At 36.4% G+C, this 21,069-nt stretch overlaps 2 protein-coding genes across 2 annotated transcripts in view; one reads left to right on the forward strand and one right to left on the reverse strand.

Moving 5' to 3' along the window:
* The window catches only part of LOC139964875 (N-acetylglutamate synthase, mitochondrial-like), a 42,889-nt gene extending 40,013 nt beyond the window's left edge, over window positions 1-2,876 (reverse strand). Inside the window, exons 1-2 of the mRNA XM_071966934.1 lie at window positions 2,601-2,876; window positions 780-1,328 (exon numbers count right to left, since the gene is read on the reverse strand). Coding sequence (XP_071823035.1) covers window positions 780-1,166 — 387 coding nt within the window. The 5' untranslated portion in view covers window positions 1,167-1,328; window positions 2,601-2,876. The remainder of the gene's footprint in view (window positions 1-779; window positions 1,329-2,600) is intronic.
* Window positions 2,877-4,689: 1,813 nt separating this feature from the next.
* Window positions 4,690-21,069, forward strand: part of LOC139964832 (cilia- and flagella-associated protein 65-like) — a 35,172-nt gene continuing 18,792 nt past the window's right edge. The window contains exons 1-15 of the mRNA XM_071966840.1: window positions 4,690-4,848; window positions 7,496-7,704; window positions 8,924-9,062; window positions 9,660-9,790; window positions 11,211-11,410; window positions 12,138-12,283; window positions 12,996-13,109; window positions 13,954-14,062; window positions 16,409-16,524; window positions 17,239-17,388; window positions 18,019-18,147; window positions 18,645-18,803; window positions 19,057-19,275; window positions 19,823-19,876; window positions 20,461-20,598. Of these exons, the coding sequence (XP_071822941.1) occupies window positions 7,508-7,704; window positions 8,924-9,062; window positions 9,660-9,790; window positions 11,211-11,410; window positions 12,138-12,283; window positions 12,996-13,109; window positions 13,954-14,062; window positions 16,409-16,524; window positions 17,239-17,388; window positions 18,019-18,147; window positions 18,645-18,803; window positions 19,057-19,275; window positions 19,823-19,876; window positions 20,461-20,598 (2,001 nt within the window). The 5' untranslated portion in view covers window positions 4,690-4,848; window positions 7,496-7,507. The remainder of the gene's footprint in view (window positions 4,849-7,495; window positions 7,705-8,923; window positions 9,063-9,659; window positions 9,791-11,210; window positions 11,411-12,137; window positions 12,284-12,995; window positions 13,110-13,953; window positions 14,063-16,408; window positions 16,525-17,238; window positions 17,389-18,018; window positions 18,148-18,644; window positions 18,804-19,056; window positions 19,276-19,822; window positions 19,877-20,460; window positions 20,599-21,069) is intronic.

Consider the following 21,069-nt stretch of genomic DNA (forward strand, 5'->3'; position numbering starts at 1 on the left):
TTCAATAATTTTAAGTTATTTCAGTAGTTGACCGAAATATAAAGACATCTGGAAAACATTCATGGGCAGTGTAAATTTTGTAGATTTTGACCACCTTTTTAAACATTGCGTCTTCTATCAACATGTTTTCCTTTGATAATTGGTCAATTTTGATATTACAAGCACATTCATAATGCCATGTATGTAAAGTATGCTAAATTTTGATACAAAATTACAATGTTGTTCTGCTGTACCATTTGCCTATTAAATTATAGAGATATATTTTAATACAATTACAGAAGATTCTTTGCTACCCCTCTTGTTTGAGTATGTCACTAACATATCTGCATGACTACCCACAGTGCCAAGCTTTGATACCCAGTATTCTAAAGTAAAAACTCTCAAATTTTCAAACATTCATTGTCTGGAATTTCAAAGAATTGTTTGTAGTTTGAGAATATCCATCCTTAACTGATAATAATTAGTAACAAAAGTAACTCAACAACGTGAATTATTTGTCACAACATATGAAAAATATTGAAGAACAAAAGGGAAGCTTTACGTAGACAGGACTGCTTTTCTAGAAGATTGCTGAACTTGGCATTCTCTAAATATTGTCTGAACAACAAAATCGAGTGACCAACAAGATCATGGATCATATTTAACTGTTGTTGTAGTCGCTGCCAATCAAACAATGTATAAGGTTTGGCTTTCAAAGAAAGATTTTTTGTCTCCCAGATGGTTGGACAACCATGCAAGAGCAGTCCTATTATGATAACAGTATATATATATCAACCTACCTCTTCTAAGAATCGTCGCAAATCATGGTTTAATCCAGGCAAGAAGTGGCTGCTCCAGCGGTACTGGGAACTAGCCATCTTCAAATAGTCACTTTTGTATTGCTGCCATTGTAGCATGTAGCCGTTCTGGCTACCGTGATTCTTTGGCACCTTGATAGGGTTCCACAACGCACCCAGTTTATCCCCCAGGACGGATCGTGGTGATAACCAGCTGCCAGTGGAATGGTTCTGCTGATGGCAAACTGTGTAAAATTTCCAGGCAGGTCTCAAAAGGTTGGAGGTATGCCCAGTCTTACAACTGCAAAAACCTAAACATCTCCCTGATGTACACAACTTGCATATATGCCCCGAGAAGGCATTCCGAGTGTGGAGCAGGAGTTGAGCCATGGCTAGGATCTTACAGGAATACCAACAGCAGATTCAAGCTTGTTACAACTTGGATAAAAGTTTATGTGGAACTGCCACTGAGTACCATTTATCTGTCACTGTTGGCATGTTCAGGATGCTAGTAGTTCCAAGGTGAGAAACAGTGATTGGCCAAGCCATCACCTGAAAAAGACAAAAATGTACAGGTAGTACTGAGATTTTCATGCTAAAATTAGTTAATTTGTTACAAATGCATGATTCTGCGTGCAGGACACAATGTTTCAGCCAGGGATGCAAAATCTTCAAAATGCTTGCCTCTGGGCGGATGCCAAACTTTTTATTTCAGAACAAACCCCAAGTACACACACTCACAACTATGCCTGTTCAAACCATAAAACAAATACATTTTGAATGAATGAATGTCTTTCTTTCTTCTTTTCAAAAACCACAACTTCTTCAGAAAAGATCCAAAATTTCTTCAAATTGCAGTACTTATATACACTGCAAAATGACTGTCAATTGTGCAACTCTTGATCTAATTTTCATAATTGCCAAAAGTACCAATTGAAGCTGGAGTGTAGGTAGGGGTTGGGTCAACTTGCCTAGGCTATAGTATATGCTAATGAATGCAGAAAGGGGAAATTTACTCCACTAAGTAATGAATAAATTTCCATAGGAAAGTGATAAAGGTAATACACAAACTTTTCAACAACATTTAACCTTCAAGTGCTAAGACTTGCGCAAAAAGAAACGTCTAATGCCGGTAATCTGACCTAGTTTCGAATGAGGTGTAACAGCAGTGTTAGACACCACCAATAATCCCAGAAATACACACACAGCTTGCTACCATCGGTAATTAGACACTAGTGTTCAGTCAGTACATACAGCTGCAGTCAATACCCACAGCACAGTGTATAAACGATACAGCGATGGACATCTCAGGTCCAGCTAAAGATAACAAGGTATCACGTTTCATTACTGTCTGCATTTTGTAGCGACACGAACAAAACGTCACTTGCAAGCAACAGAAAGTTAACTTTTTCAGATGGCCGCACGCGGTTTGGGCGAGTCTTCAATGCCTTTCAGTGATGTCATTCGAAAATGGTTACTAAGTTAGTCTATGACCATACTACCTGCATCACAATTAGAGTCATTTTGTTGTTGTACTGAAGGCCTTAGTTATTGGTTACATCATTTTTATTTTTATGCTCCAACTTATAGTCATAGTATTACTATATGTAAACTTGTCCAAAACCATTGACAGAAACACACACCAGCTCATGATATCTAGTACTCAGTAGTAGTATTTCATGCCCAACCAAATAAAAAGTTTGCCTGATACTTGATAGAACGTTACATACGCCAGCTTAGGTCTAGCCTATGCTATTGTACTGTAGTGGTCTACGTGACGAACAACATTCAGCTTCAAACTTTAACAAGAGAAAGTTTTCAAACCTGTGCAAAGAAGGCCTTTACGGATAAGAAACGTTTATAACAAGCTGCATGTCTTATAGCGGTGAATTTGTCCAATTTCAAGTAGATCGCCTGTCAGGTTTCTTGTCACTGAGGTTAACAACAGTATGTCATACTCATACCCAACACACAAAATCCTGTTAGCAACAGCTCGCCGCCGAATAAGACCGGGGATGTAATTACGCAACGTGTGTGATAATGTGGAAAATAAGCATTGACTGAACTGCCATTTGCAGACGACCAGACACAAGTGAGTGATTTCGTCAGACAGCATGTTCTTGAGGGCCAGAGTTCAAATCCTAGAACTGAATAATTACGCGCCAACCGGATCACAGGAGACAAACCAATACGGAGAGAAATATCACTAAATCCTGGAAATACTTAACGTAAATACATAATTGCTATAAAGATGCGGTGTAGAGAATGAACAGAGAAGAAGGAAGACTATCGGAATAATCTGCAATATAATTATTTTAACATTACTAGTCAGTTTGTAATGAAATATCGAACACTTTTTTAAAGATATTTGTGATTACTTGAAATAATTTATCACATGCGCTCCATACATGGACAAGTAAACTTGATGACATGCAAATCCCACACCTGTGCTTTTATGACTTAATCCTTAACTATCAAGGGCGGCGGAACCGGGGGGCACAGGGGGCACGTGCCCCCCACTTTTCCTCAGGTTAAAAATGTGCCCTTTTTCTCCATAAAAATTGAGGTGTCTCAAGTTAGCAAGAGGCCAGGGAACCAGAATGAACACTCGGGAAGGGCCGTTTCCGGCCATCTGAGGGGTTTGTAAAACCAAAAATTTTCTTGTACGCTCCGCGCCAACCGATGGTGGCGCTCCGCTCAGATAGTCGTGCATACAACTTTGCAAATCCTGGCTACGCCCCTGACTTTTAATGAATTTCTGTGGGTCAAACTCAAAGCTACTTCGAATGGAAAAAAATTGGTTAAGATATTAACAAGAAATAAACTCTAATTCGGAAAATTCCTACATTAGCAACTAGCATGATTTCACCTCATTTTGTCTCAAAAGAAAACTTGTTCCTTGTTTCCCAATTTGCACATTGGATATTGCAGTTCTAGTATGCGTATTTTCCTTGAAGGGGGGGGGGGGGGCGGGACGTTGATCGAGTGATGTGTATACGCAAATAAGTTAATACAATAAGAGTTACCAAAGGTACTAAATATAAGGCTGCATCAGTCCAATCGAATTTCTGCAAAGTGCCCTTTGATGTCGGTGACCCCAGATTAAAAATGCTTCCGCCGCCCTTAATTGTTAACTATCATATGTTCTTTCTATTAAGCCTGAATTCAGCTTACATTTGCGAGCCAGCTATGTTAATACCAACTAGTGAGTGAATTATGCGTGTAGCGCTTGGAGTGTCTACTATATAGTAACCTCAGATCACCGTGATCAAACCCTTGCAAATTGGAAGAGGCCGAATTTTCTAGACAAAGTTCAAAACTGATGTTGTACAGTGTAATTTTTGTGCCTTCCGTGCATATAGATTTCTGATTTTCGAGTTCAAAATGGAGATGAGAGAAGGGGTGGAGTGGACAACGATAGCTCAGTGGACGCACTGACCTGCACTTCACCTCCGTCAGTATTTTAGAAAACGAAAAACTTGACATGGGCGAATATTCTTAGGTAAAATACAAATACCTAACCAGACACGTAGCCAAGGGCCGGGGGGGGGGCGAAGGGGGCAGATGCCCCTTCCCCCTCTTGAGCATATTTTTAAATTTTTTTTAAAAATGATTTTATGATATCGCTAGTATTTTCAAAAGAGAAAATGCTAAGATGCAACTTACAAGGCCTGGGAAGTGCCATTTACAGCGATCTGGGAGGCATTTACAGCCAAAATTTTCTTGTACGCTTCGCGCCAACCATGGTGGCGCTCCGCTTAGATAGTTTGCCATGCGAATCTACAGTTTCGCCCCTCCCTTGGAAAATTCCTGGCTACGCACCTGTTCCTAACTGACAGAGCCCTCATGTCATTTTGGATTAGTGTTTACAAGATACAAGTGAGTCCCTGACGCTGTCCTTGAAACTCAGATACTAATCCATTTTTGGGGAAACTCACTTCTCGTTTCTTACACGTTTGGCGTTCGTTCGTAATGTTAGTTGATATGAATATTCATATTTGTATGCCTTAGCAACCTTTCCGTCCAAACAACCGCAAAATGGTAGATACTGTTCAACGCTATTTGTAAAATTGTGAGTAAACTTGATATGTATTTGAATCTAATTTCAAATTTGTCTCTGGATAAAAGTATATCTTTCTTTGCAATATAAAAGATTAATTCAAATGAAGCACTTTTTGGGCTGTTGCCTCGCAAATTGGTTTTGACCTGACTGTAATTGAACTGTTGCGCCAATCAAACCTTACACTATTCTAGTATTGCATTGGTACCGTATTCGCGAAAGAACTTACTTGAAACTTCGAAATTTAGGCTACACAAACTCCTACTTCCTAGTCTTGTTGTTCGTCTGGCTGCCTACAAATAACTTATGACCTACTCTTTATCCTTATTCACTGAAGCAGCTGGATATAAGGTGAAATCACAATCCCACATTGAAAGCCACCTAGCTGGAGCGTGGTTTGGTGCTTTAGGCCTAGGCTAAGGTTACACACAAATTAGCCTAATGTTTACGCCCATTAAGACTAGGATAAACAACCCCATGACTCAGTGCCATTCAGAAAAAAATCTTGTGGGTGTTGTGACAAGAAAATTCAACATGTTTTCCGATTTTTGTGTTGAATGTCTTATCTTACCCTTAGTAAATATGTTATTTTGCCTAACTTCTAATTGTGTGTTTCCAAGGGGACAAACTAAAACGAATGACAGCGAATGAGGGAATGACAATTGACTTTGTACAGGGTTAATTATCATTCCCGAATAACAGTGTTGAGTGGAGATAGAATGATTAACGGAGTGGAGTAAATGCGGTTACTGGTTTTTTGCGCCAAAGATTTGAGGAAAATCGCATGTTACGTGGTTGCAGGGTTTTGGTGTAATTTACGGATAGAAACCACAGGGAAAGTTTTTGTGTGAGAATGGGCTTGAGTGCTGTGCTTTTTACCTCTGTAGATTTATATAGAAAGATAACTGAAGCCGTTTCAAGATGATAGTATTCCGGATAGTTTCTAACAATTAATATCGGAAAAATGATGTTAAATTTACTTTTTAAAATCAGACTTACAGTTTCGCTTACTCTAAGGTGCGTTTGTATCTTGTCCGTACTTTACTAGATCTAGATACCCAGGAAGTCTGAACTGTGATATCCGGTTGAAGCAAATGTCTGTGCTGTCATTACTGTCATTCGTTTTAGTCAACGCAATTTTTTAGTGTGTACAACATATTGTCATTCGTTATGTGTAACGCAATTGTCATTCGTTTTAGCAACACCCGTTTCCAAGCACCTACTGTTATGCCTTATTTATGGACTGCCTTAAAGTAGGCTAAAGTTAGGCTTAGGCCTATAGTATTCAAGTATTTAATGATAAATTGTTTAATGTGATGAGAAGGGGGCCAAGTCATTCCGCCATGGGTTTCCGCCATCGGTACGTTCCGTCATGGAAAATGTGCTCTTTCCGCCATAGAAAAAGTGCCATTTCGCCATGTTACCGCCATGGCAGTAACGCACTTTTGTATGGCGGAAAGAGCTCATTATTGTGGGTGCACTGTATTTGCACTGCATATTGCTTCGCTTCACTCTATCTAGGCCCGCAAAGTCCAAAAAATTGTTCTTTTAAGTCGACAATCAGAATCGGTCTTTTTAATAAACAATCAGCCAAATTTAATTTGATTTATTCAACCACCTATTATAAATTTGAAGACAGTGCATCAACTCTTACAAAATTACAATGAAAACTATTCAATCAACCTGTACATTAAAAACTGTATCAATTCCACAATCTTGTCTTAACTACACAATTCAGTCTATCCAGCGAATTGTCACATTTGAAAACGATACGTGTGCCTATCCTTCCACGGGATTCAAAGAAAGTTTCACCGATACATTCATGTATACCACTGTAACATCTATTCCTAAAATGTACCTTTCTGCCATAGGTTTCAAGCCTTTCTGCCATGGTGGAAAGGATCAAAACTTATGGCGGAAAGGTATGGCAGTATGTACCTATGACAGAATGGCATTAGATCCTGATTTGAAGGATGTTCAATGTCTGGTTTGGAGACTTTAAATTGTTTAATCAATATAAACAAATTAAAATTATTTCCCACAAGCTATTTTCAGTTACAGGGATTTTTTTTTCAAATTAATGAATGATAAATCTCAGCCTGAGGTATATATGTTATTTCTGTTGGTTTTGTATCCAGCACAGTTAGCTGAAGCAACAGTTAGAAAAACTTCAGAATGGGGCCTTTTGTTGGGCCTGTTAAATTTTGGGAGAATCATCAGAGGTTAAATTTGTGTTACTGGAAAAAGGCGCATTCCAAGTTGTGTTATACATGAATTATTTTGTATATTGTAAAGATCGTTAGTGGTGTTGTAATATTAATGTGATAGATATACATGCAGAATAGCCATGTTTGTTTTTTTAAATTCTGACATTCTTGCCCTTGTCCCCACATAACAGTTTGCAATTAAATTTAATAAATCGTTGTGATTTGCAGCCAGAAGCCAGGCATAACTTCGCACAATGCTACTATCTAACATTATTTTATATTTTCCTCTGGATATTGATTGAAATTTCAGGAAATTTTAGTCAAGAACATAGTTTATTTATTTGTATGTGAAGTTATAGGTTATTTGATATCCTTACAGTAGCTGCTCATTGAGTGGACAAATTTAATAGACCTAACTGATTAATTGCATTGATCTCTCTGTTACCTTGCAGCCATGAATCACCATGCCAGTTGCTGTGGCACAAAGAACACATGCAAGCAGATTTAAAGACCGTAAGGTCAAACAACACCCCAAACAAACACATTTTGGCATTGAAGTTGCCAAAGGTTTGGTCTGGAAAGAATGGGAACCTGGTGGAGAGTATACCAAGCATGTTATCCTTAAAAATGTTAATGTGAAAACCCAGAAGTTTAAGTACAGGTAAGTGATGAACTAGGTAATCTTTTGGTTTAAGTTGGAGAAAAACCCTCAAAGGATCCTTGCAACAAGAGAGTTCTCTGCACAGAATGTGGCTAAATTCGAAAAATAATAAGCAAATTGTGCATGGTAATATTGAGGTCTTTATTGAGGCATTTAAGTCTGAAGTTTGGACAGATTTGATTTTTTTTTCTTTCTAAGCCACAAAACTCAAGTTGCATTTGGTGACACATTAACAAAGATGTCACTGTCATGGATTTTGGCACTTTTTGTGTTGTATGAGAATGCTTGCATATAGATGACATTTACTAAAGATGGAGTATTCCACACCCACATAGGCCACAACTAATAAAACCATACAGACTACTTCCAGTGAAGATAAGCAGACTCCTTCTATGAGAGGCATGCTGGGAAAAAGTGGGTGAACAATCCTGAAACTTCTGAAGAAAATATATCATTAGAAGACATTCCATTGGGTCTCAAGTTTGCTTCTTTAGTATCAATCAATCGGAGCGAAAGATTTCAGTCTTTTCCCGGGAAAATGCAAAACAAGATAGGACTCACAATCTTTCACTAATCAGGATATGTGGATCCTTTAGGCTTAAAGGCATCCAAGACTCGCCCCAACCCTGTGCGGCCATCTGAAAAAGTTAACTTTCTGTTGCTTGCAAGTGACGTATTGTTCGTGTCGCTACAAAATGCAGACAGTAATGAAACGTGATACCTTGTTATCTTTTATCTAGACCTGAGATGTCCATCGCTGCTATGTACATTGTGTTGTGGGTATTGACCTTAGCTGTATGTATTGACTGTACACTGTGTCTAATTACCGACGGTAGCAAGTTGTGTGTGTATATTCTGGGATCGATGGTGGTGTCTAACACTTCTGTTACACCTCATTCAAAACTAGGTCAGATTAGGGGCATTAGACGTTTCTTTGTTTGCGAGTCTTCACACCCTTTAAACACCATAACAGCTTACCTTACCTGGGTATTGAGTGAGATTTTGATTCTGTCTGGCCCTTTGCTCCAACCAACGATTTTTCTTCTCTGGCCCTCGTAGAAAATTGATTGCAAACCTCCGCAAAGCATGATAATGTTAATTCAAGATAATTACAGTGTTTCACTTTGATTTAATATCAGTCTATAGATCTGTTCCTGAAACCTCAAACTTGAGTGATACTTTCCTACTTCCTACTATTTGGTTTCATTTTGTTTTGTAGCTCTCCCAACTCTAGGTTTTTCTCCACTCTCTATCCGGAGCCCATCGTTCTGAGTGCTGGAACAAGTTTCAAATTACCAGTGACTTTCAGACCGCTGGAGAAGAATATTTACGAAGACAGTATAGAATTCTATACACAGGTTGGTAAAAAGATTTGTGCCGGGATTGCCTAAGGCATTTATGCATCGAAAATAATGTACGTTTTCACTGAAATCCTTACTATGTAAAAGTATGCACTCGAAACCAACAATTGCTTTTGCAACCTTTGAAATTTACAAACCGGCCCATCCAAGAAGGTATACCAATATATTGAATATAACTTGTTTGAACTTCATTTTCAGTAACTTTCAAACAGATTTACCTCTAAAAATATCTTGATACATAATTGTGCGTTTCTCACATATATTTCCTTCGCATGCACATGAGATAGAGATCTTTCCCTGAGAAGTGATATTTCCACTGCAGTTTGAAAGTCAGTGGGATACCTCAAAACAGAGATATTTCACTCTAATAATAACAGAATACCATTTAAATCAAAACATTAAAGACTTCTGTTTTAACTTAACCCATAAGCAGTATTATGATGGAGGTTTTTTAAATCTATGTTCAACATCTTTGAACAATAGCAATGAAAGAGTCCACTTTTGTATTTTATAAGCACGGTGTTGTGTATACATGATACTTAAGCACACTGTTTAATATACACTCTACCTGTTGTGTATGTCATTTCCATTCAGGACGGCTCCTTCAATGTTCCCATCGTGGCAGTGCTGCCGAGATACGTGTTATCTTTACCAGAACATCTGAATTTTGGGATGTGCGCTTCACAGTACCATGTGGATAGGACATTTGAACTCAAGAATGTTAGGTGAGTATTTTGTTTCTTTTATTTCTGCCATTACATCACAATGATGTACATTGTTAATACATAGTTATATCAATGAGGCAGTGGGACCAGAAGTAAGATAAATTCTTGACTCTGGTCCCTTTCAAAGTGAAACAAGAAAATTTAAATGTTATATTGAGAAAAAGAAGAAAAGTGTTTGTAATGTCAGTCATAATGGAGTCATCAACATGCTGTACCATTTGGACTATTTGTTAACAATTATCGAGAAAGTGCACATGTTCAGTTCTTCTACGCATTCGTCTAGTCCTGCAAGGCCCAGGTGCCACTTTTCTGCTTTGGAGCACGATTTCCTTTGTCATGCTGCGTTTGTTTAATGTCAACATGGTTGTAACCAGTCATTTCGCCATATGTTATATCTGATTTCAAGAATCCATGCTAGTGATGATACGTTTGTCTTGACCAGATGTAAATGGTGTGTCTTTGGTTGGAAAGCCAGAAAATTTAGTCTTACTTTGTGAGGACTACACAGTTAACCGTGAAAGTTCATAACCATTTGAAGTGAAAATAGATTAATATGAACACAATAGTTGTATACAGTGGCGGTTTTCAGCCTTATATGTCAGTCAGTCTGTTTGTGTCTGTTTGTTTCTTAAACTATATACCAATTCAGTTTCCATGGGTGTAACACTAGGCTATGTTAGGTTGTGATTGTAATGCCATCAAACTATATACCAATTGAGTTTTCATTGGTGTAACACTAGGCTATGTTAGGTTGTGATTGTAATACCATCAAGGTCATTAAGAACACTTTGTTGCTGTTAAACAAAAATTTGACAAAGTTTGTATTTCGCTGGAATATATCAGAATTTGCATAGTATTGGAACTCAGGAATGACTGATTTATGACACCTGGTGAATTAAGTTTTGTAAAGCAGTCAAATCAAGCATTCCTTTGACTGTAATATTCCTATTACTTTAGCTACTGGGGAGCTGGTGGCAGAAAACAATAGTGGCTCTTGTCATCTAAGGATTTGTAGGTTGGAGTCCTGGCCAGTTGTGTCCTTGGGCAAGGCACTTTACCTCCATTGTCTCTCTTCAACTAGGTGTATAAATGGGGACTTGTGAGATAAATTGTCAGTTGGGCACTGTTTAGCTTCTGCCCTGTAGAGGGATTGTCTCTGTGTTTGACAGGTTATTCGTTGACCAGGGTAATATTGTGATGGCGCCTTGAGCTCTGTTTTCAATATAATTATTAATTAATTAAGGTAGGTTGAGAAAGAAATATTATACAAGGAGAAGAAGTAAGTCAATTTTTCTTTTCCTTCTGTGTTTATCGCATGGAAACGAACATGTATATTATCGATGTCATTTAACAATCCATTAGCAACTTTTTGTGCCAAGCATTTCACTTGGTTGGTCTTTTTTTTTGCTTTTCTTTAAAGTGAGCTCAAGACTGAATTCCAGTGGCTTGTTGGGTTGCCTTTTACCCTGGAACCATCAAGTGGATGCCTGGAACCCAAATCAAAGTGCACCATCATCGCTACTTTCAGGCCCACCGCATCCCTGGTGTATGAGACTGTGGCAGAATGTTTATTTGGAGACAAATTAGCATGCAAAAAAACACTTAACCTTGAAGGCATAGGTAAGACACCTTCATAAAGATTGCCTTTTGCCTCTTGAGATGAGAGAGAAATAGGGGAAAGGGGGGTATGGAGGGAGGAGGAGGAGGGTGATGTTAGCATTTGCAGTATAGCTAGTTTTTGTGATATTTTCAGTTTAATATAAATTGTAAACTTTTTTGCTTTTTGAATTACTTTAAATATTGCTCAATTTAAATTCACTGTGAAGTGGAATATAATTAACAAAGGTAACATTAATTTGACATGATGTACATGACAAGTTTCTAGTAATGTTGTTAATCTACCAACAAGCTTTTCTGAAAGCCACCAGTTAACATGGTGGTGGTGGAGGGGGGAGGCTGGGGTGTCGGGGGGGAGGGGTTGGTTGGACTTGTTCTGTAGCAAACAGTATAAGTGATTATGACATGTCAGAGTTGAAATAACATATATATGAACATACATCTGGACATGTAAAATATATGAACATATAACATAAACATATCTGAACATATGTAAAATATATGAACATACAACATAAACATATCAGAACATATGTAAGCATATATAACATATCAAATAGTATATCAGAAACAATGGTAACATCTTTCGAAACTTGTCTTCTAGCTTAATCTGGGGGGGGGGGAGTTGGAGGGGGATGATTTATATTCTGTGTTAGGTATTTTCCTTTCTTTTTGTTTTACCTATAATTTCAAGAAATTTATACAACCTGCTATTTCTAATCTCTTTCAGGAAAGTTTCCACATTTGCTCGTTAGTCCCGACGGCAAGATTCCCAACGCATCGGACAGTCTAGGACTCGAAAGCATCATTTCATTCGGAGAAGTTGCAATCGGTGCAACAGGGAGTAGATGCATCGAACTTCATAATTTGTCGCCTGTAAGTTTACAATTATGAAACTGTTCAACATGGAAATTGAGTAAAAGTTTTACAATGGGCATATCCTTTTTGTAGAAATAAGCAAACCAGGCAGGTAGTCACCTCTGAATAAAGATTGCATTTCAGCACTGTGTTTCAGAGCATTTGTGAAACAGTAAAATGATATTGCAACGATATGACTGTATAAAACATCAAGATATACAAAGGGTGAAAAAAGTAGTTTTAATTTTACTTAAATCTTTATTAAATTGAGAGTTTAACTGGACGGTATGTATATTATGAGTTTAAACATGAAAGACTTGAAAGCCGGTGTTTCCCAAAGACCCTCGGAAGTCAGAAATTGAAGACAACGGACAATAAACAAGTACATGTGAAAAAAATGCATGAAACAGAATACAACCAACTCTTAAACTAACAGTTAACCATGAAATATGATAAAAGCTGAAAACTATACTCAACTATATTTATCATTTTTTCCGGTATTTTGAATTTAGCAGTGTCAAAATGTCTGACAAAGTACTACTGTGATTTGTACAATATTGCTCTGCTATGAGATCCCACAAGTAGCTTGCGATAACTATTATTTTTTTCATTAGTCTAGCGATTTGTGTAAGGGTGAGAGTTTCTATGTACAAGAATATCCATCTTCATAATTTAGTTCAGTATTTTTTTTGGTTACATTTAATATTTGGACCTATCTTTTGATTTTAAGGTAAATGCACCTTTTACCATCAAACATCCTTCAGCCAAGATTCGAATGGATACCGTCTTCCAGTGCACTGAACAGGATGGCATAGCACCAGCTCAGAGTATCTGTAAGATACCGGTAAGAATACAAGACTCCTCCTCGATACATTTGTTAAAGGCATTGAAGACTCGCCCCAAACCGCGTGCCGCGCTCTGAAAAAGTTAACTTTCCGTTGCTTGCAAATGACGTTTTCTTGTCGCTACAAAATGCAGACAGCAATGAAACGTGATACCTTGTTATCTTTTATCTATACCTGAGATGTCCATCGCTGAAATGTACACTGTGTTGTGGGTATTGACCGTAGCTGTATGTATTGACTGTACACTAGTGTCTAATTACCGACGGTAGCAAGCTGTGTGTGTATTTCCTGGGATCGATGGTGGTGTCTAACACTTCTGTTACACCTCATTCGAAACTAAGTCAGATTACCAGCATGAGACATTTCTTTGTGGGCGAGTCTTCACACCTTTAATCTTTCATACTGTAATACCCATGCCAAGTTCAGAGCAAGTCGACGCCATGTAAATCAAAAACATAAAATGTCACATCTGTAATGTTTCATTTGTTTGGGAAAGCCTATTAAGTGACACTACTTGAAATTAAAATAAAGTTTAGAAAGTCAATGAATAGACAAGCTCCTTCGAAATAGTTTGATGATTCTAAAAATTTGAATTTATAAAAATAAATGTCATAATGATAATTAACATTTCATAAGTTTAGCAGATTTATTTTAGCTTGTGGCTGTTGATTGAAAATAAGGAAAGAACCTGTCAAAAATTTGGAAATGTTTTCTTTCTAGATGGTTTTTCATTTTTTTTCTTTACTTTTCGTGTCCCTTCCTTTACGTGATGTGTACAGTACATGGGATGGATGTGATGGGTACATGTTTTAATTGTTTTCCTTTCATTCATTCGTAACTAAGGTAACCTTTACTCCCAACAATGTCTTGGAGGAGAGTGTCGATTACTTGGAAGTTCATGCCATCAGCAGCGTTAGCAAGATGACTGTAAAACTGACCGGAAAATGCAAAGGTAAGAACCATGTACCCATTATTGTCTAAAGCTTTAAAAGCTTTTAAAGCTCATGACCAGAATTACTTACATGTATTACTTTTAGCAACCGAACAGCCTGAAGCTTATCTGAGATGAAAACACATTTTATTTCTCACTTCTTATGCAAAGACACACCAAATGTTATTTAAGGCTAGAGGTGTCACACAGGGGTGTCACATGGGTGTCACTTTAGAAAATGGAAGCAGAGAGCAAAAAAAATTGCAATGGGTTGAACCTGTACAGGTAAAGACAGAACTGAAACTCATTACATGGGTCACCACTTCCACAGATGTTTTCTTGGTATATCTCTTCTGAAAGACAAAAAAAAAACCAACAGTCCCACATTAGCTCTGTCCAAAGGGGTCACCATTAACAGACAGACAGATTAAAATAACTTCTTATGCAAATGTGTGCCTTTTTCACTCATAGCTGATTAAAAATAGGCCAAAACTCATTTTAAATAATTTAAAAGACTAAACCTAGACCTCTTACATTCATATTCATGTTCTATCAATTTTCCTCTTATTTTCATTTATTTATTTACTAGCTTTCATTCCCCCCCCCCCCCCCTCTTTTCCTTGTAGATTCCTGTCTAAATATCTTTTCATCGTATCATATATTTATATAGGTTTTATTTTAATTATTATTATTATTGATTGATTAATTTCTCATTAATGACTCTAAGCTTTTCTCTTCTGTTTAGTATACTATGTACTTCTGTATTCCCACAAAAGTTTGAAGTAGTACTGAAACTTTGATATTTTACACAAAATTCCAATTTGATTTCTTTCTATCTAATAAGTGACAACACTGTTTTTTTAAATTATTAATAAAAATTAGACAGTCAAAAAATGTTTTGCTCTTTTTTTCCAATGGCTTAAATTTCCCAAATTCATTTGCTTATAAGTAAATAGACCTTCTTCAAGTCATTTTTAATCTGCTATATCATTTAGATTTTAATTTTGGCAAAAGTGAGCTAAAAATATCTTCCATATTATAATCTGAATTTCTAAAACATGTTTTTTTTTTCAAGGTTAACACAAGTCTTTCACTGAATTTCCCAAATGAAATGTTTATGTAGATCAATTTAAAGTTTCACAGGAAGTTCTCATCCCACATTTTTCATTATGCATGTTTTAAACACCTGGTAGCATTCAGCAAACATATGAAGGCCCTTAGGCTTCTTACAATTTTTTCAAATATTGTTATATAGTAATATCTTTATTAGTTCTTGCCAAGGACCAATATGTAAACTCATTTTCTGGGTCAGCTTGCTCAATTGAAATGATTAAGAACTATGAAAACCAAAGAAGTTTTTCCCCTGAGCAGGATATGCCGCTGTAGGGGAGAATGATTATCAAAATAAAGTTGTGTTTAGTAATTTTGGAGAAGAAAGATAGAGTAAGAAATGAGATTTTATTGGTATATTTATTTATTTACTTCTCAGGAGTTTTAAAGTAACCTTTTCCTTTTGATTTTTGTCTGTTATTGCCCGATGCATTTTACAAATATCCCCAGATTTGAAAAAAGAAATAATATCTCTCTGATACAAAATGCTAATACAAATACAATACAAATACAAAATGCTTAATGTAGTTTGGGACCTAAAGATGCAGACAATTCTCTCCAATTTTGCTAAGCAATCAACTTAAGCCAAATAGAAACTCTTTAAGAAGTGAGGAATCATCCCAACTTTCCTTTAAATGATCACTAATTAGCGAACAATTCAACACTCCAGTTAATCGTGACAAACTTGTATTCCAGATAGTTCTTGTACTGAGTTATTGTTATGTACTAACGCAAGTGAATTCTGCCTTGATAATATATATGAGAATTGACTGCAGTGTCACCATCTCCCACCCAACCCCCATTCCTTTAGTGAGATTATAATTTGATGAATATTTGCAGATTCAAAACAAAAGCAAAAGTGCTAGATAAGACCCAAACTAAGTTTTTCGTTGAGTGGAAATGTCTCAGCAAAAACATACAAAGTAATAGATTAGAATCGTAAACAAAGTCAGTGGGTTTCATTCTTTGGGTGTATCCACCACACATTGTAAGAAACAGTGCAGTGTTTTAAAGTAAGTAAATGCCTTACATTGAATTCCTGAATTATTTATTAGGCCTATATTTATTAAACCTATTTATTTTATAATATTTTTTATTTAATATTTAGTATTATTCCTTAGGCCTATAGAAAAGCTCCTCAGTTTCATAAAAGTCTTTTGTATTTGAGTTTGTCTTAAAATTAAACATTTCAATTTGTATGTTTTTCCCTAAGTTTTTTTTTTTTTTTTAATTTTGTTAAACTTTTGTCTTCATCAGGACCTAAAGTGTCCCTTGGTAACCGTGTCCTTGACTTTGGACGTATTAACTCTGGGGATACGTCTACTTGCCCCTTGAAGATAATTAACAATTCGGATGTCGCCGCAGCTTTCCAGGTATGTCACTGTTTGACCTCTGACCTTTGCGTGTTATTAAATTTATATTTTTATATATACATTAAGTGGAGGCTTACAAGGATATAAAAAAACATTAAAAACGTTTTTTTTTTCTTTTCTTTTTTTCTGGTTTGATAATTTAAATAACTGTTGAGAAGTTAATGGATATATGTGGTTTTATAACTTTTTATATATGTATATATATATATGTAAATGTATGGATCACGATAATAGATGGTGTTGTCTACAGTGTCAGACAGACTGTTGCAATACCAACTTAAGGTTCTACGTCACTGCACTCAGTAAATATTTGTTTTAGTGTCTGCCTAAAGCCATTCATTTGTTTCGTTTGTTCAGAGTGCACAGGCCTGGCTTCAGTAGAATATAATACTTTTCGGCTGTACACAATTTGCGTTTTTTTGTTGTGGGGTTGTTGAACTGGCTTTTGTGATAATCCTCCACTTGATGTTGTAGTCTGTATTGTCATTCTTCAATTCCCAGATGTGTTTGCTATATGTAAATATACATATATATGATTTAATGTGAGAGATTATAAGAATATTATGTTTTAAAGCACCTTGATTTCATGATTTGATAATTGCTGATGAGTTTATGGTATGATTTTGGTGTTTTCTGCTCACATCAGTTAATAATTTTGTATCAATTAGGATATTTCAATTAATTCCTGTTCCTTCTTTTCTTTCCGCCCTTCAGTTCATGACTGACGGCAGTGAGAGCGTTTTCAAGTTCGGCGTCGATTTAGACGTTATTCAGCCAAACACCACCCAGACAGTCATTATCCACTTTAAACCCATTCATCCCATCAACTACTTCAGACGAGTAGCATGTCTTGTCCAAAACCAGGTATTTGTCCAACAAATCGTTAAGGATTTATCCAACTTAAACTGTTGTTCACCAAAGATTTATGTCACCAAAAGTTCATATTAGGTAAACGGTACAACGTTACATTATGTTACTATAATATCTTATCCGTCGACGTAAACCAAGGCATAGGCATTCCTTGTATTTGTGAAATTAAAAACTAAAAAATTTGATGTGACTGTCTCATAGGCCTTATACAATGAACTCACAAAAATAGAATATTGTGAATACTTTAAATATTACTGTATTGAGGCCTATTTGTTTTTTAATGTATTTCTGGCTATGTTTATTAGTTAGTAAAAGGAAATTTTGTGACCAAATGTTTTCTGTTTGAAATTGTTGACTATAGCTACCAAGGTTGTCTGGGCATGTTTATATACCATATAGATTATTTAGGATTGAACCATAGTACTATAGTTGAGTAGGGGCCAGTGGGGGGGGGGGGAGGGATTCATAATTAATCCACATTCTATAAATGCAGTTAACTGTAACAGGTGATGGATAAAGAAAAAAAAAATAGTTTTAGCAAAAAAATGATAAGATGGCTGCCCATAATGATTTACTATTTAGATTTATAATATTGGTATTATACTTTTGTTGTTATTTTCAAAGGATCCGTTGTTTGTAGATTTGATTGGAACTTGCCACACAGAGTTGGCTAAGCCAGCTATTTTACAACCAAAGCATCTGGATAAATACAGAATCCATGAAGCCAGGGGATTTTCAGTGTTTCCTCCTGAGGTGAGTGGACAGTTACATTATTAAGTTGGTGGATGTACCATAGGTGTACTGTTGAAATATTATTCCTTAAAAGTACCTTTTTTTTAGCATTTGTCTTTTGTATATGAACTAGCTTCTATTCTTCAACTCCCCAGTAATCATTTCATAAAGAAAGACAGAAATTGAATTATTCTTTGGAAGCTTTTATCTGGGAGGGTATGACATATTGATAGCCCCTAGGTACATCTGTTGTAATAATGTTTCTTGGCATAGGGTAAGTGTAATGTTTGCTTTGAAATTTCAGCAGACTATTGTAATATGTGGTATGTTTCTTGGTGGTATGTGGTATGTTTCTGACATGAAATGCAAGGAGCTAATTCCAGCACACAATTTTTTCTCAGGTCTTCTTTATAATGTGAGGTGTTGCATTCTACATATAACCTTTACTCTTAATGGTTTGTACCATTTAAAGGTTTTAAGTGGTTTTTATCCCCTTCTTTTTGCTTTTTTTCCCTCAGCAATTGAATGAGATGTTAAAGGAAGGAAAGTTACAACAAGACCCCAAGGGGGCACTGATGCACCCACAAGCAGAGAGTTTGGAGGAATATTTACTACCTCCAGAACCACTGCCTCCCATGAAGGAGTTCTTCTCAAATCCCTTCTCAAAGACAAGTGATGTAAACATGAATTGTTCTACTTTTGATCAAATTTTAGTAGTTAATTTAAAAGTTACATAATCAGTTTCAAGTCTTTTATTCAAATTTTAACTTTTTGAAAAAGATTGCATGAACACAAGAACAAATATTATAAGATTAATATGATGTTTAATATTTAGTTCCATGAAGATGAAGATTTGATTATGTTACAGAATATTATTTTGTTATGTTTGTTATTTTTTGTTATGTTGGTTTCCATCTCCTCTTGGTATAGCTTCCTCTCCACGTGAGCATGGACGTCGAGGAAGTCGATTTCGGATGCTGTGTGAATCTCCAACACGTCGAACAGAGGACGATCAACGTCACCAACCACACCAAAGGTAAAATCACTGTGGTCTGGATGGGCGAATCCGATCACATCTTCTCGGTCACTCCAACGTCCAGCGATGTTCCTCCATTGAAGATGACCTCATTCCGGGTGTCCTTCAAGCCTGTGAGTTGTCACTGAATTTAAAAAAGGTTCTCTGATAAGGTCCAGCTCTGCTAATAGTTACAGTTGTGTTTTGACTGCGAAATTTGGTGGGGGGGGGGGTGGGGGTCTTCAGTGAGATATGATCTTGTGTAATTACAGGCCTGACAAATGGTAAGGAATAATAATCGCAAGGTCAGGGTATCTAGACCAGTATTTTTAAAATCTTATGAAACTTTGAATTTGCTGAAACATGAAGCAAATACGGATGATTTTCAAATGACAGAAATAAAATTTCTTTATCTAGAAATACTTCAGTCATTCAGATTTTACAGAATTATAGCCAGACCAAGGGGTTCATGCATCTAACTATAAATTATTGTGTTCTTACTGTTTTACTTACTAAATATTCATAATGTGCATAATTTTTACATACCTGCGATAAGTTTTCTAGGTGTGGGGGGAATAGGGGGTGGGGGTTAAGAAACAAAATCATTTTACATGTTATCTACATAGTAAATTCTCCTGTTTGATTCCATTTTAATGTCCATATTTATTGTCATATTTTCAGGATGCTCCAAATCAGTTTTATGGCTCTGAATTAGAAGGATATGCATTCTACAAGGTAAAAATATTTTCTTTCATTCCTTGACGACTTTCCCAGTCGAGAAAGTTATGTTCTGTTTAATGTATCATTGCTCGCCGGTAGATGGGTAACCTTATAGAGACAAATCAAACCATCAGCATTGGTCCTTGTGACAGAGATACCTGTCTCGAACAACTGACCAGACCCTCCTCACCCCTCCCTCCAAAGCTTGGAGACACCCGCTCATCAGCAGTGGTCCATGTGATAGAGATACCTGTGACAGAACTAACCCCCCCCACCCCAACATACCCTTCACCCCACTGTCCACCCCACCACCCTCCATAATATAGGATAGCTGTTTTGCATTCATGGATTTTGAAGTGAACTTATCTGTTTCATGTTGTTTTGAGGTATTATGCAAACATTTAAGAAACAAACACACTGTGTACCAAAGATCATGAAGTTAGCAGAATTTTTTGCAGAAAAATTCCTTTTAATCAAATGAAATATCCATTATGTATGATATAAGATATTTAATATAACTCATTTCGATGGAGATGACATCACAGCCAGTCTTTCATGTTCTTACCATCTTTGACCCTTTCTTTTTTGTTTTTTTGTAGAGTATGAGGGATTATCGTCTTGTACAAGATGAGACGTTTGCCCCTCCCTGGTGTCTTACGGTGTCAGCAGTGGGAAGCACATTCCAGCCTGGTCATGAGACGTTCCTGCCGGGATACACTATGGATAACACTAGACTGGTAAAATAGTGTGAAATTAATTAAATGCTAAAAGCTTGGTGTTGTTCTCTAGAGGGGTGTGTTATACTGATATCATTATTTCATTAGTGTATGTATGTTTGTAGGCTGGTGATGATTAATTATTAATATATTATTGAATATTTGAGATAATTTTATTTTTTTATTTTTTATAAAGCTTCACATCAATCATTTGAATGGAAAGTATTTTACTTCATGGAAATATTTTATTTTGTGGAAATATTTGTCTAAACTTCCTTCTGTAAGTAATAATTTGACAGAATTATTCCTGCACTGGAACCCCTTTTTAATCTTGGATATGGATTTATTAGTCATATCTTGATAATTATACCCAAGTTTTGCTTATAATGACAATTTTGGCATCAGTGGTAGTAGCGGCATCTTTGTCGACAAAGAAAGATTGTCACAATTTTAATTTCAACCCTGTGACATTTCATTTAAGAAAAGAATGGG

The sequence above is a fragment of the Apostichopus japonicus genome, chromosome 23 (assembly GCF_037975245.1).
Source record: "Apostichopus japonicus isolate 1M-3 chromosome 23, ASM3797524v1, whole genome shotgun sequence".
NCBI classification, from domain to species: Eukaryota; Metazoa; Echinodermata; class Holothuroidea; order Aspidochirotida; family Stichopodidae; genus Apostichopus; species Apostichopus japonicus.